The sequence below is a fragment of the Eublepharis macularius genome, chromosome 3 (genome assembly GCF_028583425.1).
Source record: "Eublepharis macularius isolate TG4126 chromosome 3, MPM_Emac_v1.0, whole genome shotgun sequence".
NCBI classification, from domain to species: Eukaryota; Metazoa; Chordata; class Lepidosauria; order Squamata; family Eublepharidae; genus Eublepharis; species Eublepharis macularius.
The window spans coordinates 89,086,146-89,114,054 of record NC_072792.1 but is presented as its reverse complement, the minus strand read 5'-3'; the positions used below and the strand labels follow the sequence as shown (position 1 = coordinate 89,114,054).

Here is a 27,909-nt window from a genome sequence, read left to right as displayed (position 1 = left end):
ATATGAGGCCTAATTGGGCCACAGTGTGCAGGCAGAGAGACTCCCCAGCATCATCTTCACAATTTGAAAGTGTTCTTGGCAGCTGCTGTTTGCCCCACTGGGAAAATTTATGTGAAGCTCTCAGTACATGTGGGACAGTGTCCCCTCAGGGAAGGCTTAAATCCCCTTTTCTTGCTTACCAAAGTCCCATTCTAAATCGGGCCTGCAGGTGCCTTGGAATTCAGTTCTGTGCACTGAACTCCCATGCATGTCTAATCACCAGGCCCTGTGGTATACATATGGGGGACAGAAATCATGATCGTCATCATCATCACCACTACCACCAGCACTGCTGCTGCCACCACCACATGAACGGGTCCTGATCTTACTTCCAGATGTGCAACTGCTTCAGGATATGGGCAGTGGCAGTAAAATATGAGGTAAATATACTTAAATAAGGACCATTTCTAAAATGAAATACAGCCATCCTGTAAGAAAGAAATTGTTCCAAACATGGCTAAAGAAAAAGAGGTAAAAAGAAAATTACACCAGAAAAGGAACAACAGAGTTTGTATAAGTTTCTGATGCAAAAGCAATTAAAACAATAAACTATCTAAAATATGTTTAGAGTTGCCAAGTAAAAGGGAATGAAGTCTGCTCTTGTGCCTGTAAGAGCCACTTGATGCTCAGAAATGCACCTTCTGTGAAGGTTTCTTAGCACAGGGATAATGTGCTAGTGTCTCTGTTGCACTGGTTAAAGGAACAATTACAGTCACATACTGAAAAGTTGGCAGCCCTGTTTTAAGTTTTGCTTAAAGTTGGAAGAATTCCTTATTAAAAAGTCCTAAAATAGTCTTTCAATGGAACAAAAAACTCTTTAATCAGAGTAGCTGGACGCTCAGAAAAAATTCTGGTTCTGCAGATGTTCTTTGCTAGCTGAAACAGATCCATGTACGAGGATGAAGCAGAATATTTGCTAGAAAAGAAATAAAAACACAACATTAATGTAACTATTCAAACATATGCCTGGGCATCTCTCGGTCCCTTGATATGCAGATTTTTCTTTCAAGTTAATCACTTCCCCACTTCAACATCCCGCCCCTTGCTGTGAGAAATGTTATGGGGCCATCTTGCTTCCTGGCAAAGGGACTGTGTTTTAACACCTGCATGACAAGCAGAAATATTATAATAGTTTTCACATTACTACATTTCTATGCACCATTCCCTTCTGAAAAGCACAAAGCTTCCATCAGGACAAAGCCTACAATTTGTTCACAGCCTTGATCAGAAACTCTTGTTTTTTCCATTCCTGTGTTCCTCTTTGACCCACTGCACCTCACATGGTTATGACAGCTTACAAAATGAAAAAAAAACTTACTAAAAGTATCTTACTAGTCATGTTTTCAAAGTCACTCTTCTATAAATAAAGGTAAAAAATACAGCATTACTATGAGCGGAACTACAAGTGACAAAAGGCACAAATTGGACACTTGTCAGCTTCCCTCAAGTTTTGATGGGAAATGTAGGCAGCTTGGCGGAATGTTGGACAAGTGACAGTTGAAAAGTCCATTGGACAGCAGTCAGAGAGCCAAGCTGCATGACTAGGATGCCTACATTTCCCATCAAAACTTGAGGGAAGCTGACAAGTGTCCAATCTGTGCCTTTTGTCACTTGTAGTTCTGCTCTATATTGTCTGAATTTTTTCCTCATGTAGATTGCTGTGTTCATGCACACAAAACACTTGCACCAGCTGATCAATTAAATGCATGAAAGAACAAAAGGTAACATCGCAATCAGATGTTTGTTTCAAATAAGTGATTAGATGAAATTAATAATAAGTGATTAGATGAAACTACTGAAGTGATTAGACTGAATTCATTTAGTCTGAGTGACCTTGGGCCATGTGTCCACATTTGTCACTTGATGGCTGCATCAAGGCAAATGCTTTTTTCCCTTCAGGCAGTTGGCAACCTGACATATATGTACCATCCCTTCTATAATTAAACAGTTAACCAAAAAAAAACCCCAAGGGCATTTTTAATAAATTAAAATTGGCCTTTGTATCGCCCAATTATGTAAACTGACTGAAAACCACACAGATCAGATTATTCATTCACTTTCACCATGGTGTTTCCCATTTCTTTTTGTTGCTTTAACCATGGCCCAGAAACCAAGCATTCATAGAAAAGGTGTTCTCAGTATTACTTACAATAAAAGCCTTATTACACTGTTGGGTTTAGGATATGGGCAATCCAGTATACATCATATACTTCGACTTTCCCAAGGGTTTTTGACAAGATACCACACCAGAGACTTCTGAGTAAGCTTAAAAGTCATGGGATAAGAGGACAATGGATTTTAATCTTATGGATTAAAAATGTGTTAATGGCAGGAAGCAGAGAGTTAGAATAAATGGACAGTGCTCTCAATGGAAGGAAAGATTGGTACTGGGTCCCGTGCTGTTTAATTTGTTCATAAAGCATTTGAAATGTAGCTGATGAAACCAAATGATTCAAGATGATGAAAACCAAGGTGAAGAGCTACAGAAGAATTGTGTAAGAGGGCAACAAAATGGCAAAACAGGTTCATTGAGGGTAAATGTAAAATGACTCATATTGGAATTAAAAAATCTGATTTTAAATATATGTTGATGGCTCTGAATTTGCTGAGATCTTGAAAGAATTTGCTGAAAGAGATCTTGAGGTTATAAAGAATAGCTCAATGAAAAAGTTGACTCAGCATGTGGCAGTGGTGAAAAAGGCAAACTCTGCTAGAAATTATTAGGGAAGGGATTGAAAATAAAACGGCCAATGATGTAATGGCCTTGAATAAGGCTATTGTGCATCCTCTTTTTGGTTACTGTGTGAAGTTCTAGTTACTGTACCTCAAAAAGGATATGGCATAGCTGGAATAAGTACAAAGGGGGGCAACCAAGATAATTGGAGGCTTGGAGTAACTTTCCTATGAAGAAAGGCTGGAATGCCTGGGACTTTTCAGTCAGCAAATAAGACAGCTAAGGGGGAACAAGTTTATAAAATTACACATGGTGTGAAAGAAGGGGATAGAGGGAGCTTTTTCTCCCTCTTCCATAATACTATTATTCTACTTAGTGAATAATTAAACTGTGGAATTCATCGCCAGTGGAGGTAGTGATATGCATTACCATAGATAACAAGAGAGTTTGACAGATTCATGGAGCAGAAGTTCATCAGTGGCTACTAGCTATGATGTCTGAAAGGAGCCTCCATCTACAGAGGCAGCAAATTTCTGAATAAGGTGCTGCGAGGCAAAAGCAGGGAGGACTGTTTGCTCTAAGCTGTTTGGCTCTCTAGGGTAACGGGTTGGCTGCCGCATGAAACAGTATGCTGGATTAGATGGACTGAACCTGCAGGCTCTTCTTAAATTCTTAATGGCTTTGGATACTTCTGATATGAGCGATTCACCTGCAGGGCTCGGGTATGAAGTGTGTGTGTGGGGGGGAAGTATGATATATTTACTTCTGTGACCATTTTAAAGATTTTATTTTCTTTAACAGATTGCAGTCACTGTTGCTGTGATTTTCCAGGGGAGAATGGGCAACTGGAGGGGCTCTTGACATGGGCACGAACAGCATTACAAATGGAAAAAAACCCACGAACAGCCTATTCGTCTGTTCGCGAACAAGCCATTCGTGAGGCTCTATTCTAAATGAACAAGTGGTCATCGTAAGCCTCGTTCGTTGCCTTCGTCAACCATTCGTCAGACAGGCTGGGGCCTTTCAATCAATTACCCTGGCAACGGCAGGGACTGAACTCTGTCTGAACTCCTTCTGGCTTTAACCCTTCAAAGTACTTCCTGCAGACAGTCCCGTTTTTGCCACTGTGAACAGAAAATGACAACAAAGGGGGAGACCCATGCATCATGCCTTTCCCGGGGTGCAATCTGTCTGAAACTTGGGGGGTCTTCGGAGGACAGTGAGGACTATGTCCCCTGCAAATTTGGTGGGTATTGGACATTGGGAAGGTCTGTTTGTGGGGTGTTTAAAGGGCCCTGCCCCTTGCACATGGCAGGAAAGGGCCCTTTAAACTATCAGCTGGCAGGCGGCAGGGGGGAATTCCCCTTGCCACCTGCCAGCTGATAGTTTAAAGGGATCTTTAAGGGGCCACAAACAATGAACAATGAACAAGTTTGTGAACAGAGTCATGTTCATTACTGTTCGTTGTTCGTGGATGGCAACAAACAACGAACAGGTTCCTCTTTTTTTCCATTCGTGTCCATGTCTACTCTTAACCCTTTACAGTTATTCCTACTCTTTGTAACTTGGAAGCTATTTAAAACCACCGTAATTGAAGCCCAAGTAGAATGTGTTCCACAGATTAGGAAAGGTACTGCCAGGTCTAAGTGAATGCCCACATGGTCAATGTCAATGAAGCCATAAACAGCAAAAAAGCTTTTTTACAAAAGTGAAAGGTCTGTCCCAATGAAGTGAACAGAAGGGAGTACAGGGTCTGGCAAAAGAAGTGCAAATTAATTAGGCATGCAAAAAGAGAATTTGAGGAGTGGATTGCTGAAATCACCAAGACAAACAATAAACATTTCTTTACATATATTTTGAGCAGGAAATCTGCTAGAGAAGCAGTTGGGCCTTTAGATGACCAAGAATTGCTGAAGGAAAATGGGGAGATAGCAGAGAAGCTCAATTAATATCTTAGCATCTGTGTTCACTGTGGAAAGTGTGGAACCTGTACTCAAGCCAGAGCAACTATTTTCAGGAAGGGAGTCTGAAGAACTGAGTCAAATTGAGGTAATGAGAGATGTAGTTCTAGACCTACTGGAGAAATTAAAAAAGCAATAAGTCTCCAAATCCTGATAATATATACTCAAGAGTTCTTAGGGGACTCAAATGTGGAATTGTTGATCTACCGACTAATGTAAATAACTTGTCACTAAAATCAGCCACTGTACCACTTGAAGAGTAGTAAATGTTACACTGATTTTTAAAAAGGGGTCCAGAGGAAAACCAAGAAATCTCATAAATGATCTGGAAGGGAGGAGTGAGCAGTGTAGTAGTGGCTAAGAGGCAGATAACACACAATTATTCAAGATGGTGAAAACCAAGGCTGATCATGAAGATCTCCACAAATTGGAAAACTGGGCAACAATGTTGCAAATAAAGTTCAATGTAGGTGATGCACGTTGGAACTCCCCCTCTTTAAGTACACACTAATGAGATCTGAACTTTCTGAGACCAAGAGAGGAAGAGACCCTGGAGCTGTAGTGGATAACTCAATGAAAATGTCAACCCAGTTTGTTGCAGCAGTGAAAAAGGCAAACTCTACGCTGGGGATTATTAGGAAAGGGATTAAAAATAACATAGACAATATTTTCATGTCTCCATATAGATCTATGCAGAAGCCTCATTTGGAACTTGGGGGAGGGTATCCAATGATGATGAACAGTAGATTCAGGATAGAAATACATCTGTACTCAATGAGTGATTAAAATGTAGAATTCACTACTAGAGAATGTAGTGATGGCCACAAACATAGATGACTTTAAAAGGGGATTAAATAGATTCATGAAGGTTAGATTTATCAGTGGCTACTAGTCATGGTGATTAAAGGAACCTCTACATTCAGAGGCAGTAAACTTCTCAATACCAGTGCCATGAGGCTGAAAGTGAGGCACCCAAAGGGTCAGAGCCTCTCTCTTAGTTCCTCTGTAGCACTGCTGTCTTGTGGTCAGTCTCTTTGCCTCCTTGTATATTCTGTTTATGTTTTTGTAAATGAAGGGAACACTATAAGGACATTATCAGTCTCCCATGGTGTCTCATCCAAGGAAACTGAACTCTCTAGTGACGCTTCTGGAACTTCTCATTGCTTGAGAAAGATTGCTTTTTAACAGGGCATCAGCATTTTAACTCTTCTCCCACAGCTGCCATTTCCTCTCCAGTCCTATCAGGAGGAGGCTTTTTCTGGTTCTTTCTTAAACAAGTGATAGCTAGATTGCTATAGCATTATAACAATGTATCCACAAGGTCCTCTGAATCCCTACCTTTCAATTTAAAAAAGCAAGTCTCCACTAGGGATGTGCGTTTTGGCTTTCTGAATGCCGAAAGAAAGCCGAAACAAAAGTGTTTCGGCTTCTTTCGGGTTAGCCGAAACGTTTTGGCTAGCCGAAAGAAAAAAAGCCGAAACGTTTCGGCTTCTTTCGGCTTTCTTTCAGCTTTTCAAAGGGAAAATGCCTCCGTCTTCCCGGATGTCTGGGGGAGGCATTTTCCCACCGAATCAGCCCAAAATTGGTGGGGACCTTCCTCTAACCCCTCTCTAAAAAAACCCCAAGTTTCAGACCGATTGGACTTTGGGGGGCCATGTTATGGCCCCCCAAAGCAGGTCCCCCTATCCTCCCATAAGAAAGCGAAGGAGCAGCATATTGTTAGCATGCTGCTGCTCATCTTCTTCATTATTTCCTATGGGGAAAAATGAAGAAGCAGGCTTCCTTAGCCAGGGGTGGCATTTTGCATGCAAAATGCCCCCTTACCCTCAGGGGCCCTTCTCCCACCCTTCCTCCCACCCCCCACCAAGGCTCAGCCTGATCCCACTTGGGGGGGGGCATTTCATGGCCTCCCCAAGTAGGTGCTCTTTTCTCTACCACTGACAGCTGGGGGAGGCTTGTCTTGCCAGGGGTGGCATTTTGCATGCAAAATGCCCCCCAACCCTCTGGGGCCCTTCTCCCACCCTTCCTCCCACCCCCCACCAAGGCTTAGACTGCTCCCACTTGGGGGGGGCATTTCATGGCCTCCCCAAGTAGGTGCTCTTTTCTCTACCACTGACAGCTGGGGGAGGCTTGTCTTGCCAGGGGTGGCATTTTGCATGCAAAATGCCCCCCAGCCCTCAGGGGCCCTCCTCCCACCCCTCCTCCCACCCCCCACCAAGGCTCAGCCTGCTCCCACTTGGGGGGGCCATTTCATAGCCTCCCCAAGTAGGTGCTCTCAGCCCCCAAAGTCCACCTCCTACAGCCCCACACAAACCCAATTCCCCCCCAGCTGCCACACACAGACCGAAATCCCCACATTAGCCCCTCACAGACCCAAATCCACCCCCAGCAGCCCCACACCCATAACCCCAGGAACAGGCTGGCAAAGGCCAGCCCTCTCCCTTTGTTCCCTATGCTGCGAACTTCTAAACTCTCTTTCCCTGGGCAATTCTGCACAGCTCAGGGGTGCCACAATGGTGGGCACACTTCTGAGTGCCAGCTGGTCCCTGTGAAAGAGCACCTGAACCACAGACACCCTCCCTCAAATTCCCCCACCACCTACAGAGATGCCCCATTGTTCCCTATGATGGGAACCAACTGCACAACAAAGAATAAAACACAAACAACACAAAATAAAGTTTTTTAAAAATTATTTTCTCCCTTTCAAAGTACAAGTAGGCAAAGCATTATGACACATTACACCAGCAGTCCCCCACACAGAAAAATAACACAACTCACTTAACATCAGAGAATCACAAAGCACAATTCCTGTCAAAAACACTTTATTTCTTGAACAGCTTTAGGTTACACAGCAGGGGAGCACACCAAAGGGCATGGCAGCAGTATCTTACACAAAAATAACACAACTCACTTAACATCAGAGAATCACAAAGCACAATTCCTGTCAAAAACACTTTATTTCTTGAACAGCTTTAGGTTACACAGCAGGGGAGCACACCAAAGGGCATGGCAGCAGTATCTTACACAAAAATAACACAACTCACTTAACATCAGAGAATCACCCCAAAATATTGCTGTCAAAAGCACTTTATTTCCTTAATTGCTTTAGGTTACACAGTAGGAAGGCACAACAGGGCATGAAAGCAGTGTACTACATAAAAATAACACAACTCACTTCACATCAGAGAATCACAAAAGCACAATTCCTGTCAAAAACACTTTATTTCTTGAACAGCTTTAGGATACACAGCAGGGGGGTGCACCAAAGGGCATGGCAGCAGTATCTTACACAAAAATAACACAACTCACTTAACATCAGAGAATCACCCCAAAATATTGCTGTCAAAAGCACTTTATTTCCTTAATTGCTTTAGGTTACACAGTAGGAAGGCACAACAGGGCATGAAAGCAGTGTACTACATAAAAATAACACAACTCACTTCACATCAGAGAATCACACAAACACAACTGCTGTCAAAAACGGTGAAGTGGGTTGTATTATTTTGTGTAGTACACTTCTATCATGCCCTTTGGTGTGCCCCCCTGCTGTGTATCCTAAAGCTGTTCAAGAAATAAAGTGTTTTTGACAGGAATTGTGCTTTGTGATTCTCTGATGTTAAGTGAGTTGTGTTATTTTTGTGTAAGATACTGCTGCCATGCCCTTTGGTGTGCCCCCCTGCTGTGTAACCTAAAGCTGTTCAAGAAATAAAGTGTTTTTGAGAGGAATTGTGCTTTGTGATTCTCTGATGTTAAGTGAGTTGTGTTAATTTTTCTGTGTGGGGGACTACTGGTGTAATGTGTCATAATGCTTTGCCTACTTGTACTTTGAAAGGGAGAAAATAATTTTTAAAAAACTTTATTTTGTGTTGTTCGTGTTTTATTCTTTGTTGTGCAGTTGGTTCCCATCATAGGGAACAATGGGGCATCTCTGTAGGTGGTGGGGGAATTTGAGGGAGGGTGTCTGTGGTTCAGGTGCTCTTTCACAGGGACCAGCTGGCACTCAGAAGTGTGCCCACCATTGTGGCACCCCTGAGCTGTGCAGAATTGCCCAGGGAAAGAGAGTTTAGAAGTTCGCAGCATAGGGAACAAAGGGAGAGGGCTGGCCTTTGCCAGCCTGTTCCTGGGGTTATGGGTGTGGGGCTGCTGGGGGTGGATTTGGGTCTGTGAGGGGCTAATGTGGGGATTTCGGTCTGTGTGTGGCAGCTGGGGGGGAATTGGGTTTGTGTGGGGCTGTAGGAGGTGGACTTTGGGGGCTGAGAGCACCTACTTGGGGAGGCTATGAAATGGCCCCCCCAAGTGGGAGCAGGCTGAGCCTTGGTGGGGGGTGGGAGGAGGGGTGGGAGAAGGGCCCCTGAGGGCTGGGGGGCATTTTGCATGCAAAATGCCACCCCTGGCAAGACAAGCCTCCCCCAGCTGTCAGTGGTAGAGATGAGAGCAGAGCACCTACTTGGGGAGGCCATGAAATGGCCCCCCCAAGTGGGAGCAGGCTGAGCCTTGGTGGGGGGTGGGAGGAAGGGTGGGAGAAGGGCCCCTGAGGGTAAGGGGGCATTTTGCATGCAAAATGCCACCCCTGGCAAAGGAAGCCTGCTTCTTCATTTTTCCCCATAGGAAATAATGAAGAAGATGAGCAGCAGCATGCTAACAATATGCTGCTCCTTCGCTTTCTTATGGGAGGATAGGGGGACCTGCTTTGGGGGGCCATAACATGGCCCCCCAAAGTCCAATAGGTCTGAAACTTGGGTTTTTTTTAGAGAGGGGTTAGAGGAAGGTCCCCACCAATTTTGGGCTGATTCGGTGGGAAAATGCCTCCCCCAGACATCCGGGAAGACGGAGGCATTTTCCGATTGAAAAAGCCGAAAGCCGAAAGCCGAAAGAAAGCCGAAACAAAGCCGAAAGCCGAAACGGCTGGCCGTTTCGGCTTTCGGCTTATTCGAAAGAGCTTCTTCTTTCGGCTTTCGGCTTTCGGCTTTAGCCAAAATTTTTTGGCTTGCACACCCCTAGTCTCCACCCTTTTAATTGCTTTTCCTTCTGTTTCTGCAATGGAAGTGGCTACAGACTTACTCTTTTTTTTTTTAAGAAAGCTCATAGGAGTAGATAGATTATTACAATGTTATAGTGATCTAATGAGGGCTGATTTTTCAAACAAAAACACCCAAAGCACCCTAGTGGCATGAGAGAGGAAATGGTGACTATGGGGCAACAGATCAGAGAAAGTGTAGGAAACCCAGTATCTGGAAGCCCCATTGCTGATGTAGTAAACTGGCAGTAGGGGTGTGTGATCCAGGATTTGTAATCCAACTAAATAGCCAGATTTATACCAATCCAGCATAATCTGGCTATGTCAGATCACATTGGAGAATCCTGCATGAGATCTGGGGAGCTGGAACTCTGATGGGCCAGATTTGTTCAGCCACAGACAGCCACAAATGGGCAGAGCAGCAGCAAGCAACAGGGCAGTGACACAGCGAGAGGGCAATGGTACAAAGTGGAGAAAAGCTCCGCACCGTGGCAGGAATGTGGTGTGAGGCTGGCAAGGACAGCAGGTATCAGTCAGGGCAGGTTCCCATCCTCCAACCCTGCCGAAGCTCCACAAAGGCCTTCACGCAGCTTCTGTCTGCCTTTTAAACTCCATGGCTCTGAGCCTCACTCCCTCTTGCTTCAGTTTGGATTCCCTACTTTTATATTGGGTTTCTCTTATTTGACATTGGGATTCTATGGTTTGACATTAGTTCCTTTCCTTCATTTTGAGTCTGTTGGGCTTTGCTGATTAATCTTGCATTGGAGTGGGACTTGCATTGGGTCTGGCTTTTGGCCAGGGGTTGATTTTGCTTAAGGCTCCCCTTTGCCTGGAAAGCCTTGAAAATGTTTTCCCCGTAGGAAACAAAAGAGAGTGGCTGAGGAGCAATTTTTTTGGTACCCCTGAAATCCAGATCCTGATTTACCCCCCCCCCATATTTTTTTTTTTTGTGCACACCCCTAACTGGTAGCTGCAGTGGCAATAGGAAACTACAGGGGATCTTTGCTGCGAGAAAGACACTTAACTCAGCTCTGTTTCCCTTGAGGCTTACACTGAATTATACAAAATAGGGTTCAGAAAGGAAGAGCATACTTTTTTTTTTCAGAACAGTCCTGGAAAACACTCCGTTTTACCTGTTCACAGAGGGAATGTTGCTCCATATGTGTACAACATTCTGGATGGTACCATTCTGCAGTTTCATTCTGACTACTGCTTCAGTCTTTTAAAGGAATAAATGCATACATATGTTTCAATAGGTAAAACAATATCTACATGACAATGCCAATAGCATACAATCCAAATGGTTAAAACATTTCCCAGAAAATTTTTAATTAAGAGTGTACAGCCTGTGTAATTTCCTCTTTCCATTTCTGTTTGCTAGACTGATATATTTTTTATAAACAGGGAGATTAGCACATATGCTCATCAGCATGAAGAAATGCCAACCTGCCTTACAGTTTTACCTAACCAGTTATGCCTAGGGGTGTGCAAGCCAAACTTTTTTGGCTTTCTTGTTTCGGCTTTACCCGAAACAAGAATCTATTTTGGATAATGCCGAAAGCCGAAACGGCTAGCTTTAGGTTACACAGCAGGGGGGGGGGGGACACCAAAGGGCATGGCAGCAGTATCTTACACAAAAATAACACAACTCACTTAACATCAGAGAATCACAAAAGCACAATTCCTTTCAAAAACACTTTTATTTCTTGAACAGCTTTAGGTTACACAGTAGGAGGGCACAACAGGGCATGATAGCAATGTACTACACAAAATAATACAACCCACTTCACCGTTTTTGACAGCAATTGTGTTTGGGTGATTCTCTGATGTGAAGTGAGTTGTGTTATTTTTGTGTAGTACACTGCTTTCATGCCCTGTTGTGCCTTCCTACTGTGTAACCTAAAGCAGTTAAAGAAATAAAGTGCTTTTGACAGCAATTTTTTGGGGGTGATTCTTTAATGTGAAGTGAGTTGTGTTATTTTTGTGTAAGATACTGCTGCCATGCCCTTTGGTGTGCCCCCCTGCTGTGTAACCTAAAGCTGTTCAAGAAATAAAGTATTTTTGACAGGAATTGTGTTTTTGTGATTCTCTGATGTTAAGTGAGTTGTGTTATTTTTGTGAGGTGGAATGCTGGAATGCCCTTTGGTGTGCCCCCCCCTGCTGTGTAACCTAAAGCTGTTCAAGAAATAAAGTGCTTTTGACAGGAATTGTGCTTTTGCGATTCTCTGACGTTAAGTGAGTTGTGTTATTTTTCTTTGTGGGGGACTGCTGGTGTAATGTGTCATAATGCTTTGCCTACTTGTACTTTGAAAGGGAGAAAATAATTTTTAAAAAACTTTATTTTGTGTTGTTCATGTTTTATTCTTTGTTGTGCAGTTGGTTCCCATCATAGGGAACAATGGGACTGGCTGGCCAGCCATCTCTGTAGGTGGTGGGGGAATTTGAGGGAGGGTGTCTGTGGTTCAGGTGCTCTTTCACAGGGACCAGCTGGCACTCAGAAGTGTGCCCACCATTGTGGCACCCCTGAGCTGTGCAGAATTGCCCAGGGAAAGAGAGTTTAGAAGTTCCCAGCATAGGGAACAAAGGGAGAGGGCTGGCCTTTGCCAGCCTGTTCCTGGGGTTATGGTGGGTGTGGGGCTGCTGGGGGTGGATTTGGGTCTGTGAGGGGCTAATGTTGGGATTTGGGCCGGTGTGTGGCAGCTGGGGGGGGGAATTGGGTTTGTGTGGGGCTGTAAGGGTTGGACTTTGGGGGCTGAGAGCACCTACTTGGGGAGGCCATGAAATGCCCCCCCCAAGTGGGAGCAGGCTGAGCCTTGGTGGGGGGTGGGAGGAAGGGTGGGAGAAGGGCCCCAGAGGGTTGGGGGGCATTTTGCATGCAAAATGCCACCCCTGGCAAGACAAGCCTCCCCCAGGTGGAATTGGTGGAGAAAAGAGCACCTACTTGGGGAGGCCATGAAATGGCCCCCCCAAGTGGGAGCAGGCTGAGCCTTGGTGGGGTGTGGGAGTAGAGGTGGGATAAGGGCCCCAGAGGGTTGGGGGGCATTTTGCATGCAAAATGCCACCCCTGGCAAAGGAAGCCTGCCTCTTCATTTTTTCCCATAGGAAATAATGAAGAAGATTAGCAGCAGCAAGCTAAAAAGACGCTCACTTTTCCCTTACTTAGGTGAGGATAGGGGGACCTGGTTTGGGGGGGCCATAACATGGACCCCCAAAGTCCAATCGGTCTGAAACTTGGGGGGTTGTTAGAGAGGGGTTAGTGGAAGGTCCCCACCAATTTTGGGATGATTCGGTGGGAAAATGCCTTCCCCTGGCGTCTGGGAAGACGGAGGCATTTTCCCATTGAAAAAAGCCGAAACAACCCGAAAACCCCGAAATGTTTCGGGTTATTTTGTTTCGGATAACCCGAAACGTTTCGGCTTTCCCCGAAACATTTCGGATAACCCGAAAAAAGCCGAAAGACATTTCTTTCGGCTTTCTTTCGGCATTCGGAAAGCCGAAATGCACATCCCTAGTTATGCCCAGAATATGCTGAAGGGCGCTGGGTCATTGTGAATTCAGTCTGAGAGATTCAGTTTACACTGTTCCTTCCTCTGCTCCAGTCATGAACTCTACACATAGGGTGATGATTGCACAACATACTTACATGGGTTTTAGCATGGGAAATATTCTGGTTTATTCAGCTCCTTCACTAATGGGCCATGTGGGTAGATGGTGCATGGATACACAGTGACAGGGACAGAAGTATAGTGAAATGTTTAATAACTGGACCAGTTAATATTTGTGGCTTTGAATTTCACAGAAAACTAATCTGAAATATTTCTGTGTCAACTGCATTCTGAGAACAGAGGCCTTTTTTGTTGTTAAATATGTACTTATTAGGATTCCCTTGAAGCTGCCCACACTTCCATGCTCTGGTCACTTCCCCATTGTGAATTTCCTCTTCCCTGTCTTGCTCCAGTTACCACATGACTCTTTGTCATGTGGCGAGTTCCCTTGCCAGTAGCAGATACCCTATCCAAAGTTTGGAGGCTAGTGAGGAAATTCTACTCACGACAGAGAGTGAGATGACATAGTGTACTGGTAGAAGTGACTTCAAGGAAGCAATGGGAACATATATGGGTAATGGCTAGACTAATCTTCTGATTATATCCACACAGGAGTGACTATACTCTCAGACTGGCAATAGCATGGTCAGACTGAAGCACAGGCGCATCTTCCTGGAAAAGGCAAGCCTGCTACCACTAGGATATCCTCAGTGGGAAACTATTACTTCAAGGTAACCTTGACCAGCTTCACCCAGACGATGAAATTTACAGCTTTAGAAAAGAAATGAATGAACTGCACTCTGCTAGTGCTAGAAAGGCTACACTAAAGAAGCCTTCCTACCTAAGATAAAAATAGATAAACATTTACTAAGTGAGCCTTCAACTAGTAATCTACTACAACTGAGATGTAATTAGACAAATGGCCTGGCCTAAAAGATGAAAGTCCCATAGAAAAGGAATCGTTTAGGATGCTGTAATTTCTAAGTTTAAAGAGCCTGCCTTAGAATAAGACCAGCTAGGGCCTGTATAGGGCTGAGGGACAGAGGACTATGGGCTGGTACCTTTTCTTTATATTACTTGCACAATCCATTGCAGAGTATGTGTGTGGCCTTTTCTTTTTCTCTATTTGAAATGCTAGTAATTGCTCTCTGTGGGTGGGAAGGTGGCATAGTATAGCTCCATCTCATCAAAACTTGGAAGCTAAGCAGGGGTAATTGGGTGGGAGACCACCAAGGAAATCTGGGGTTGCTCTGCAGAGGAAGGCGATGGCAGATCACCTCTGCTCTTCACTTGCCTTGCAAACTCCTTGATGGAGTTGCCACATGTTGGTTGTGACTTGATGGCATGCACACACACACACACACACACACACGAGTCACTCTCTATACCACTTCAACCATCACCATACAAATACCTATCTAAAACAAGTGGCAAGGGAAAGGAGGTGGTTGTTTGCTAGACCACTGTTTTCCTGAGAGTGTGCAGGTCCAGTTAGATGTTCCCATGGTAAGCAGTCATTAGATAGTGGGAGATGCAGGCACTTGACAGAGCTTTTAAATGGCAACACAGAAGGGAAGCTAGGAGTGCTTGTAAGGGAAGATAGGCAGTCCTCTGAAAAATTCTGAAATTGACCACCTAGTATCAGCATACTGAAGGAGAAAGCTGAAAAAGACCCTCCAAGAGCCTGGTGGACTTGGGAGAGTGGCATGTTGCCAGGTGGAGGCTCCAGATGACTGCTGAGTGCCTAGGTGGCTCAGAAGGCTGAAATGGAACAGTGCTGTCAGGTCAATGGAGATGTTCTGTGACAACCATTTTACCACATCCTCTGCACTGCTACAGATGCGAGAAGACCAGTACGAGCTGAAGCTGTTGGTTTGTTCAAGTTGAAGCTTGTATAGCCAACTTTGTCACAGGTACAAAATGATGACATTGGTGAAAGTAGTAATTGTTTATGCAGATAAAGAAATCCCATTAGTCTGTAGAATCTTCAAACTACACTCCTGAAAATTTATATTAAGTTTAGACAGAAAAAAGCCAATAATCTACTCAGTAAAATGTTTAAAAACAAATTGTATTGCCATTTACCTTCCAAAATCTACAAGCTGCATCCCTGGTTTCTTCTTCTAGGACCAAATTATCAAGGAACATCCAGAAAAAAGGCCTGCTTCTTTCTATGGGTCTGCTGTATCGAAGAATACGATCATACTGATACATATACCAGGCTAGGGAGGAAAATGAATCAGATGAAGATAGTCTCTGAAAATGGTATTTGGAAGTGAATTACAGCCACTTTTAAAAAACAGTTTCCTCTGATGAGAAGCATTGCCCGAAATCATGAGGAGGGTAAAAGTAATTTGTTGGCTGATGATTCACCACTGGCAGCTAATGGTTAGGAGATTGTCTCTTGATTGCTGGGAGGGGGTCATTCTGTGCTTGGAAAAAGTAATCCCTCTCTAGCTGAGGGGAGGGGGCAGGTATTTTAAAGTAGGTTTGATGGCAGAAATGAAAGAATACTGGGAGTGGACAATCATCCAAATTGCTCTCTAGAAATCTGGTGAAATTATGCCCATTTGCTTACACCTGGGCTTTATTTGTATATTTGTCACTTAAGCAAATCAGACTCTAGTGCTCACTCAGCCAAAGTTAATGAGTAGCACTGCTCCGGGACTTCACAATGCTCAGGGAAGTATTTAGGATTGGAGTTTTAATCTAAGCATGATAATAATAGTATAAAAATTGTAAAACCACGACTGATGCCACCAAATAGCTACAGTTTCATGTAAAAAATTATATTTTATACATTACCAGATGGATGTTCATAAGAGTTTGCAAGTGCAGGTGTAGAGCCAAATACAAAATCAAATGGACCCCATTCCTCTATCTAATAAATATCACAAAGCAGTTTCAGAATATGGAATATGGAATGTTTCTCTGACATTCAGATTAGCAACAGAACTTCTAACACTTCCTTATCATCCAATAAAGCTGAGCCTGATGAATAGGATGTTTCTAGCCACACTGGCATTAACTGTTCTAGGTAGCTCAAGATCAGCACCATGAGAACTCGCACAGCTGAGCAGTTGTCAGCAGCCATTAGCATTATGGAGCTTTGAGAGGAAGTAATTCTGAATGCACATCACTCTATTTTGAATCTCAAGCTGGAGTCCTATGAAGACTGACTTGAGAGTGGCTCCACATCTTGGTAGGACTTTTTGAGCAACATTTGTAGAATGTTGTAGAATTTGTAGAATGCACAGAATGTAGAATGTACAGTTCTACAGTGAATCCCTTCAGGAATTGAAAGTTAGGCATATTGCCTAACTTTTACAGGTGTGATTAGAGTTGATGGTATGTTTTATGAGCACTTCTGGAATGGCTTGCTTGTACTCAAACCCAGTAGGGAATGTGGTTGAAATTATTTTTTAGAAATGCATGCTGATGTGCTAGTATTCTGGTGCTGATTGATCCTGTCTCTTTTCATCACTGGGAAAAAGAAATAAGAAAAAGAAAAAAGAAATTCTAGAAGGCCATGAGGAGTTGTTGGGTAGGGAATAAATATTTGTTACATTTTCCAAGATCCAGATCTTCCCCTCCTGGATGCTATAAGATCTAAAGGGTTTGGGAAGACCTAATTGCCCCAGCTTAAAAAAAGATTCTCAGTTGCCCTCAACACTTCATGCTTCTTGGAGGACAATGGGCATGCTCAGACTTCATCAGGCCAGTGGGGCAGGGGGTTGTCTTCTGTTTTAATTTACAGTCATATTTATCTGCATACCCGAAGAGTCCGTCAAGTATGCAGAAATCCCTACTCTGTAGCCATAACGACAAGCATGGAATGTGACAAGAGGGAATGACAATTATATTCAAGAACTGTTATTCAACCAATGAAGTTGATCAAAAGGACATTGACATCAGTGGCTAAGAGACAGCTCAAGGCACAAAAGACTATTCCTGATTTCCGTGGGCCTGAACCAGAAGCTGGGAATGTGCTTTGGGTTCTCTCTGTGCGACTATGGCGCATGAACAGATCTAGTGCCAAAATACACTACAGACAGTTAAGGATTTCTCAGTTGCCACTGCAACCTACTCCCCACTGTCCCATGGCTGAGGAAAAGCTAGTCTGAGATAGGCTGTGTTATTTATTTATTTATTTGTTTATGGTCCGCCTTTCTCACTGAGATCCAAGGCGGATTACACAGTGCAAGTGAAATACAATATAATTCGCAGCTTGGACATTCACTGAGCAAGTACCATAATGAATAACAGTTAGGATATTCATTGAAATAGATGTAGAGTCTCTCTACATGAGACCTCTTACACGAGGATGCTCAAGTGAAGGGAGACACAATGTTAGCTGGGAAGCATACTTTAAAAAGACAGAGCCAACAGAGATCGCTCCTCAGGGGCTTAGTTAATTTTATTTTCACCTCCCTAAAGGGAAGGTGAAATTGACAGAGCCTTCAGGGAAGTGAAGATGAAATTAACAAAGCCTCTGAGGAGGATCTCTGCCAGCTCTGTCTTTTTAAACTACCTTCCTGTAGAGAGGTGAAATTGACAGAGCCTTTGGTGCTGTCTTTTAAAACTATGCTTCTTGGCTAACATTGTGTCTTCCTTCACTTGAGCATCCTCATGTAAGCTGTCTCATGTAGAGAGACTCATAGTAGGGTATGGTAGCAGGAAATTTGAAAACAAGCATAAAGTCAAACATAGAGATGAAATCTTCTAAAATAATGCATAACTAATTTACATGTTAAGCAACATGGAAACTCCTGTGTGGTGCTTATCTGCATCAGCAGAAAATACACAATAGCATAGCATGTTGTCCATGTCCCTACCAAAGCATCTCTCTGAGCTGTTTCTTATGACATAGCCCTATAATCTGGGTAGAATGCCCTTCTGAATAATTCAGTTTTGCATATGTTGTGGAAAGACAGGAGAGTGGGAGCTTTCCTGACCTCTTCAAGCAGGTCATTACATGAGATGGGGGCCACCACAGAAAAAGCATGGGTGCAGGCAGCTGTTGATTTTGCCCAACTGCAGGGCAGTATCTGCAGAAGGCCCTGTTCAAATGAGCAAAGCTGTTGTGGTGGAACAGAGAGGCACAGATATGAAGGGTCAAAGTTATGAAGGGCTTGGAATGTGATAGTTATGGCCTTGAACTGAGCCTGGTAACTGATGGGATGTCAATAGAGTGACTGCAAAATGGGAGTGATATGCATACTCCATCTCATTCCTGAGAGTAAGCAAGCTGCAGCATTCTGCATCAGCTGGAGTCTCCAAGTCAACTTTGAGGGGAAACTTATGTCTCCTTTCTGACGTTTAAGTTAAGAACTGCTTTGTGGCATTTTTTCATTTCTAGAGGTGCTAGTGGAGATGGTGAGGAGGATGGAGATCGGTTCATCAAGCAGTGAAAGGAAATGTGGTGAATAACAACAATAATAATACATGGGAACTGAGAAGACCCTGCAAATAACACATGACTGTTACGTAGGACCCTGGATCCAACCTGTATACTCCATAGTGTGTAATCAATATATTCTCTTGCAGAAGGATGGGCAAGAGGTGACAGCAACAGAGTGACCAGTGACAAATCTATGTTGGATTTACTTGTATGCTAAAGTCACATGTCAAAATTGACTTAGCTCCAGCTGTCTTGCAGTTTTCTTTCATCCTCTTCCTTCATAGGCCATCTGAACAAAAACTACTTGCACACTTCCCCTTGTATCTCCATAATGAAAAAGTCTAGAGACTTCAGAGTGGAACACAATATATTTCTGAGGGAATATCACCCTGAGATATGTCCTCTGGAGGAACAGGCCTGCCTTTTAATGTACTACGGACTTTCTGGAGTTAGTTTCAATATCATCTATACTAGCTCTTACAGATCACTAACTGCAGTTAACCAAATCCTCATGGAAGAGGGAATGACTCTTAAACTCACTTACAGGTAGTGTAGCTATCAAAGCAGGCTGCTCTATACTTTATACTTTATTTATTTCCCTTTAAAATCTCCATAGAAGACTACAGAGAACCTAGTACTTCAGAAGTAGCTTCCCCAGCTCTGAAATGTTTATGCATTTTATATAATACTTTTCATAGCAAATCTGTCTTACTGCAATTCAAACCCGTTTGTTCTTGTCCCTTCATCAGCATCTAGTTAAATATTGCTTATCCCCCACCCCTAATCCTTGTAAACCTTTGGATGGCTTGCACAATGTCTCTGAGGCTTAGCTCTGAGTTGGTACTGAAGGTTCTCAACTCTTCCTCCATCTTCCCTAGAACAACAACTACTACTACTACTACAACAACTACTTCAACTACTAGACATGCCTGTTGAATCAGGTCCAGGCTGATGTTCCTTTACAGCAACAAAACCAGGCAGCAGGTTTATATTGACCCTTTTAGGGACAAGCAGGCTATAAATACTTTAAAATAACTTTTTCTATCATTCTAATCCTTTAGAAATTGCCAGGGGTTGAATTCGAGGGCCAAAACCTCACAAGATGCAGGGGATCTCTATCCGGACCCCAATATATGTGTTACCGTTGAAAAAAAGGGCCACTGTGGGTCAAGGCCATGATGCTGGAAAGGGTTTTCTGCCCCCCCCCATTAGAAATGCCCTTCCCCATCTGCTTTAAGCTGTAGGATATAAATAAAAGCCTGCACCTGGAGTATTTTAATGACTTTTTAAAGATTATTATTGATTTTATGGTTTTGTGATTAATTCACTGTGTTTTATTAATGTTGTTAGCTGCCCTGAGCCCATTTGTGGGGAGGGTGGGGTATAAATCAAATCAAATCAAATCAAATCAAATCAAATCAAATCAAATCAAATCAAATCAAATCAAATCAAATCAAATCAAATCAAATCAAATCAAATCAAATCAAATCAAATCAAATCAAATCAAATCAAATCAATAAATACCACCACCACCACCACCACCACCACTACTTTTTAAATAAGTAGTTTTCCAAATCTTTAGTTTTTCTAGCCCATGTAAATGTTTACCAGTGTCACTGGAGCCAGTTCATATGCAAACACATTAAAAGAAACTCCCTGAAACTTTGTTGCACTTCCTATCAAATATATGCCAAGAAATTAAAAACACGAGAGTTGCAACTAAATCCTGATAGTTGCTTTCAGGACTTGTTAAAACTTAGTTGTTGGGGAGGTATGCTTAAAAAGATATACTGAGAACAATCCTAAGCAGGTCTACTCAGAAGTAAGTCTCTCGTTATTCAGTAACTGTTCTAGGTAGCTCAAGATCAGCATCATGAGAACTCACACAGTTGAGCAGTTGTCAGCAGCCATTAGCATTATGGAGCTTAATAAAACAATTGTTTTATTAGAATCACACTCATAATTAGAAAATATGAGTTACGCAAACTTGATTTAGTAACGTACTTACATGAGTCCTCACTACATCTGTGACATCATGTATGTATTTCAACTTCATATTTTTTCCTAGGAACCCAAGACTTTGAAGTTCTGAAGAATGGAAACAAGAAAGGTAGAACTGCAGTCGTACCAGACACAGTCAATTAGCCAAATGACAAATACTGTAGTTTCATGTGAACATGCCCATTGAATGATGATCTTTGACAAGTGAGTTGGCCTCACTGAATAGACATCCCATGATGTTCCTGCAAGAAACTGGAGTTGCAAAGAGATCATACGGGACCAGTTTTTTGTAAGTCCCTCTGCAGCTTCAATTGCTTGTGGGAGTTTTTGGGAAGGCTACACTGTGCCCAGGATCATCCATCAAGGCACAAGTAAACCATTATTTTTCAGACTTATACAGAACGGCTGGTTGACTAATTAGTATGGACTGAGCAATTATTGACAGGCTCTGAAAATCGTGCTTCTTTAATCCCTTCTTAGCACCCGGAAGGCATCAAGTGTGTGATTCATAGTAACAGGGATTCCCCTTAGAGAGTTTAAGGACTGTGACAGCCACATGAACAAATGTACCAGAAACTGTTTTGGCCAGAGTGTTCACCTGTTTTTTCACTTTGGCCAGGCATCTGTTTGTCTCACATTTCTTTTATTTCAATATTTTTTTTTAATTTTTTTTTTACAGTTGATAAATTGTGAAGTTTTTATAATCTTATATAAAAAGCCCTGACCTGGATAGCCTAGGTGAGCCTGATCTTGTCAGATCTCAGAAGCTAAGCGGAGTTGGCCTTGGTTAGTAATTGGATAGGAGGCCTCCGACGAAGACCAGAGTTGCAGAGCCAGGCAATGGCCAACCACCTCCAATAGTCTCTTGCCATAAAAAACCCACTAGGGGTTGCCATAATTCAGCTATGACTTGAGGGCACTCTACCATAACAAAAGTGTGTAATTGAAAAAGAAACATTTTAAGTCCCATTATTTTGACTCAAGAGTTAAGCTCTTGTTTAATGTTTGATCATCTCTAGAAAAGAACATACTGTTTTTTGCTAGTCAAATATATTATTGCCATGGAAAATTTGAGTACACCAAGAAACAAGTCATAAATCATTCTGTCTTACTGCCCCAATCTGTTTGTGTGGAATCAGAACTGGAATATCCACTCACCTTTTTGTCCCCTCCCACATAGCATTACTGAACCCAGACCACAGCATGACACAGCAGGTGCTCTATAGAAAAAAACTCTGCTGTATAAATAGCTCTGGATGATCCAAGCAAGTGAGCCAAGCCACAAACTAGCATGGAAGGTGAAACATATTAAGCATGCAAGCTTTATTTCCCACTTATACTTACCCTGTGAAATGTTTTCAAACAAAGAAATCACCTTTATTGGTGTTCTTTCTCTGGGACTCAATGGCCGATATATTGACAGATTCTGACGCAATTAGAAAAAAGGCATATTTGGCATAACACATTTGTTTGTCAAATTTGCACAATATTAACTGCAATAATTAGTAACACATCAATTTTTAATAGCACACAGTTCCATTTGTTACACTTAACATGCTCTAGAAGCCTTTTTTTTTTTTGCACAACTCATACAATCACACTTCCCAAGTCTCTATCAATCCCCTTGCCTGTATTGAAGGGGCTTTAGAAAAGGGGCATGGGGATGGTGTGATTAAGATAAGTATCTTGACCAATGTTCCCTCTAAGCTTTGCAGTGTTGTGAGCTAAAAATCTACTTTGTGAGCTGAAACAACTTCCATTAAAATTTTGAGTGCACCTCCTTTTTAAAAAAAATCACAATCAAATTATTTTGATTACATCAAAACAATTTAACAATAAAAGCCATTAGATGAAAGGGCCACAAAAATCAGAGTATATTTCTGTATAAAAATGGATATGCCCATGCTAATTACAAAGGGGTAGTTGTATTAGTCTGTTGCTGCAAAATAAAGCAGACATGCAATGGCACCCTAAAGACTAGCACATTTATTTCAAGATGAGCTTTTGTGAGTCAGTGCTTACTTCTTCAGCCTTCTGCGTCAAGGCCAAGTTAAATGACGCCTTCACCATGGTGGCAGCTGAGGTGCTACCTCCTCTCCTCTTCTCTCTGGGGCTGAGGGGATCCTAGCGATTTCAGGCTTCATGGGTCAGGCCAGACCCAATCACTCAGCTCTGCTCTGTTCCCCAGCTAGAGAGCCAGTGGTGGCTGGAGGCACTCTCTGGCACCACCCTGGGGGCCAAACCAGCCACAGCCGGGAAGGGAGGAGAGAAGTGGGATGAGGCTCGATCCCTGCTCCGTCCCTATAGGGCCCACCTGCAGATGCTGGCTGAGTGGGAGGGCGGGGCCGCCTGAGGGTTAGTATCTGTGAGCTACAGCTGAGAAGCTGTGAGCGGAGGAGTCAGAATCTGTGAGCAATTGCTCATGTGCTCACATTAGTGGGAACACTGATCTTGACTAATCTCTCAAATCTTTACCTATACCATGTAAATATAATGAAGCAACTCATTTTTTTGGTATACAGAGCTCTGTTCTCACTGGTTATTGAGTTTGCAGGATTCCAGGTAACTGATGGCCAAGGTGATGTGACTGTGAGGGATCTATGATGGGATTGTCTATGGTTTGTTAAAATGCTAAAATTATACCTGTATGGTGGTAGGAATCGGTCTTAGACCCTCAATATGGGAGAAGTATGGTTCACTCTTTTCCTTGATATGTCACTTCCTCCCCACAGTGCTGTTTCTCTGTGGAAGAACATAGGAGCACCCATCTATGTCCCTTTCCCTTTTGGGACAAACAGCAACTGCGGCTGGCCAATTTGAATCGGGAAAATGGCCCCTTCTCCGGTTCCTTAGTCCTGATTTGGATTACCTTTCCCTCATAACTGTTTTTAGGATTCAAAGAAACCACCTGAAATCCTGACCACAAATCTTCAGTAGTGAATGATTTGGCCCTGAGGAAATCCAAAAGTTTAAGTATCAGTTTTGCAAATGACCATTGGGAAGTATTATGTTATTGGATGAACTTTGCTGCCATCTGGTGTAGACAGAGCTTATCTTTCAATCTTGTTCCCAAAAGATTTCCACACAGAACATTTATTTCCTGCTAGAACTAAGGACTGTGTATGTGAGTCTTTTCTCCTCTATTTAAAAGTAGACATGGGCACAAAGCAAAATATGAATCAAATTTCATCATGAAATTGGCTGTTCCGTGTTTTGTGAAGTCGAGTTTCGTGGGGCTGCATTTTTCACGATTCGTTCAATTCATAAATGTTTCGTGGTGCCAGACAGGCTGGCACCGATCCATTGATTCCCTAGGCAAAATAGGCCCAGAATGTCTGCAAACCTTTTGTTGCCGTGGAAACCCCAATCTTAGCCCATGTAACCTTGACAGGCAGCTCTCCCTGCCAACCTGAGAGCTGAGCAATGCAGGTCTGCACAAGTTTACCTGGGAACTTCCTTCACCTCTCTGTTTCCCTTCTCCATTTTTAAGAGCAGGATGGTGGAGTAGCAGCAGCAGTGGCAGCCTCAGCAGCTCCTTTTGCCGCTGCTTGCTGCTCGTCAGCTTCAAGTACCCTTCCCTGACTCTACTTCCCATCCTCCTGCTGCTCTGACATGCCTTCACAGTTACACCTCCCCACCCCCAAGCTCCCCGGAATGCATCCACTCTGCTTGGCTTTTCCTTCATGAACTTGGAAGTGGGGGGGGGAGGGCATGTCAGAGCAGCAGGAGGATGGGAGGACGGGAAGGAAAAGTCAGCAAAGAGAAGAGAGAAAAGCCCAAGCAGATTCACTCCGCTTGACTTTTCTTCCAGCAGCAGCAGAAAGCAGGAGGACAGGAGGACAGGAAGGAAAAGTCAGCAAAGAAAACCTGAAGGCAGCTACTTGGAGGATGGCTGGAGGAGAGCCTGCTGAAGTCTCCCTGCAAGTTTGGCATCTCTGGGTATGAAGGGGGCCATTAAAGACTCCAGGTTCTGACAAATCACAAAACTAATGAACTGTATCACGAAACAGGACAATTTTGTGGAAGTTCGTATTCCGTGATTCATGGAACATGACGAAACGGGAAACCCTTGTTTCGTTTTTTGTTTGTTTGTTTCATGCCCATCTCTATTTAAAAGGCACATCTTCTGGAAAATATAATCTTATTCTGTGCTGTACATCCTACACCATAATGTATGCAGTTAATGCAAGGATAAGCAATCCTTGCAAATGAATATTCTCTTACAGATTCCTGATCATAGAAGTGCTTCAGTCCTGTCCTCCATGTCTTCTTTTTCTTTAGAACTCCACTTGCAGGTCCATGTGCACCCAATGGCAGACACAAGAAACAAATCCATGGATTAATTTCCTTGACTTGCTTTGCCATGCCACGTCTGACAAGGGTATCCAAGCATTTTGTACACATGCATCTAAAAAAAAAAGTCTTTGAAGGCACAAACTGCTATTTCCCTTTAACACTTCAAAAATTCACAGTAGATACAAATAATTATTCTGCTGTTTCACAAAATACTGCAATCTTGAGATAGCTTTAGACATTGTGCCAAAAGGGGGTGGGCCTTTCTTTCCCATGCCTGAATATTCCCTTGCCTGAAGCAAAACTGAGGTCAATTAAAAGGTCACTTTCATTTAATGCATGGTGAGAAGGACAACTCTCTATGGATTTAACGGCATATGATCCTATTCCCCACTGCTGCAATACAGGGATTCTCAGAACTCTGTAGTAAGGCTGTATGTTACATTTCAAAGTTTCATAGCAACTCTAGGACCTAATCAGAAGCTAGATGTTGGTGTAACAGAAGTAACTGATGTTGACACAATACTTGATGACAGGAATGGGCTGGTCTGGTAATGCCCCTTTTGCTGGGCTCTTAAGGGTCAGGTCACCAAAGCAAACTTTGACCCCTTGTACTGGTTGTAATCTTATATCACATGCACACATCCACCCATCCACCACACCACTGCTAATAGAAGATGCAAGATGCTATGAAAAAAATCCAACTGGAAAGTCAGTTAAAAGATATACTCCATCTTTAGTATTTGGGTACTATAAAATTTTTAAATGACAAGGGGGAAGACCTCTGTTCAGCATGTCTAGTTTTCACCTTTTTGGTGCTGGAATGTATGTTGCAAGGTCTGACATTCAGTCATTATGGGGTTAATGTATTTACTCACTGTGCTTTTGTTTGTTTTGACCTGGAAGAGAACCTGGCAGAGCCAATAGCCTGGAAGCCCCGGAAACTGAGATGTGTTTGTAAACTATTATTGGTCAATAAGTCAGGTGATTTTCTTTTAGGCTCAAGAAGACAGAGGAAGAATTGCTATTGTCTCTCTTTTTTTGTACTTGTGGTCAGCAAAATCTAGCTCATAGGGTTTTTTATTTTGTAGCAATCCGGTGTACATTTTCTCTTTATAAGTAAATGTTTTTAAAAGCAAACTGATGTTTGACTCTCTATTGATTCAAGATCCATTGCACCTCTGATTTTAAACTATTTTTGTCACTTTCCCCCCAACATTTGGAACATATTCTGATGTCTTGCTTCCAAGATGCCTGTGCAAACACTTGAGTTTTTTGTATTTTGGCAATTCCAGCCCATGTGGCAAGGTCCCAACAGCTTCATCTAAAATATCATATTTTAGATGAATAAAATATTCTTTCTTGGTCTAGGACTGCCAACTGATCAGAAAACCAGCCAGACCTGTGCATATGCTTTTTAATGGCAGTTTGCACTTCAAAGAGCAACAAAGGCCACGTAAAATGTAGGCAACCTTAGCTTGGCTCAGTCAAACTGACTATGCTGTTGTGACAGAATTCACTTTTTAAAAGATTTCCTTAGTGCAGCACTCAGAGAACTGGAAGGGAAGGAGTTAACACTGCCTGGAATGAGACCTTGATTTACAGGTTGCTCCCTCCTCCCTCTGATTGGCCAGTCAGAACCAGCCCTCAGGATGACAGTTGGTGCTGACAGAGGGGTTGTGTGTGTGTGTGTGTATGGAGTTCAATTGAGTGTGTGAGAGAGTCTGACAAGGAGGGTCAGACAGGTACCCCTATGAAGTGTGAGAAAGGAAAACATTTGCCCTAACTATAACAACCTTGTCTTAAGGAAGACTTTTAGTTAAGGATTCCAAGTGTCAAAGCAAGCACAATTTGAAACCCAGCCAAGATAGAACTGGGTGTATGTTTTTGGCAGAGTGAGTGGGTAGTAAGTAGAGACTCCCATTCAAGCCAAGTGAATAGGGTTATGTCTTCTTAGATGAAAAAAAATAATTCCTGCTCCGAGTCTAGAAGGGGGTTTGGCTCTAAGGAGGACCTCATGTCTATTGTAAAGTGTTGAACTAATGTCAGGACACCTGAGTTGAAAAGGGAAATAAAAAAAATTCTATTAAAAGAAGGGAAGCATTGTTGATTTAACCAGGGCTTTTTTTCTGGGGAAAGAGGTGGGGGAACTCTCACCCGAAGCAACTCCAGGGAGGAGGTGGTGTGCCTCTCAACAGGTGCATGCATGCAGCATGCGCACATACTCCTGGGATTGCATGATGACGTCACTTCCAGAAAGTGATGTCATCACGCAGGTGTGGCCACACTGGAAGCGCTCCTGTGCTCCATGGAGGGTCCTATTCAGCCCAGAAAGGGCCACTCCGCCACAGGGGAGCACTCCCCTGCCTGGCTGTGGCTGGATCTGGGCCATTTCGTGCCCAAATTGGGCCAAAATCGGCCCGAAACGGCCCAGAACAACCAGGAGAAGCTGTTGCCACAGGGGAGGCATAAACAAACATGGATCGAGGCCCAAAATAGGCCATTTTAAAAATACTCATGTGACTCCAGTCATATCGGTATTTTAAAGAGCTGCCAGAATGCTGTTCCGGGGCATTCCAGCTCAAAAAAAGGGAAGTCCACCCACAGGGTGGGGTGGGTTGTGTAGGAGTGAGGAGGAGGTTAGGAGAGTGAGAGAGAGAGGATGGAAGGAGGAAGAGCTAGAGAGATGGAAAGAAGGAAGAGCGAGCAAGGAGGAGGCAAGGAGGGTGGAAGCCGCAGAAGGATGGAAGTAGAAGGATGCTGCAGGGACCATGACAGGTTGAGCACGCACACGAGTAGTAGAGAGGGAGCAAGGGTGATGTATACCTCCCCTCCTTCCACAGAATGGAGACCCGGGCAGTCCCTGTCCACAGCCAAGGACCGCAGTTCAGGCACACCGACGCCTTGTGCAGCTACACTCCAGCTAAAGCCTGACACCTTTACTCATTTTAGCTAATTTATCAGGGGACATATACCAT

General features: G+C 43.2%; 1 protein-coding gene across 1 annotated transcript in view; it reads right to left on the bottom strand.

Annotated features, from left to right (window-relative positions):
- Positions 1 to 813: 813 nt before the first annotated feature.
- The window catches only part of DNMT3L (DNA methyltransferase 3 like), a 45,114-nt gene continuing 18,018 nt past the window's right edge, over positions 814 to 27,909 (bottom strand). The window contains exons 7-13 of the mRNA XM_054974399.1: positions 24,863 to 25,046; positions 21,983 to 22,064; positions 20,646 to 20,725; positions 16,042 to 16,117; positions 15,322 to 15,458; positions 10,825 to 10,910; positions 814 to 955 (exon numbers count right to left, since the gene is read on the bottom strand). Of these exons, the coding sequence (XP_054830374.1) occupies positions 814 to 955; positions 10,825 to 10,910; positions 15,322 to 15,458; positions 16,042 to 16,117; positions 20,646 to 20,725; positions 21,983 to 22,064; positions 24,863 to 25,046 (787 nt within the window). The remainder of the gene's footprint in view (positions 956 to 10,824; positions 10,911 to 15,321; positions 15,459 to 16,041; positions 16,118 to 20,645; positions 20,726 to 21,982; positions 22,065 to 24,862; positions 25,047 to 27,909) is intronic.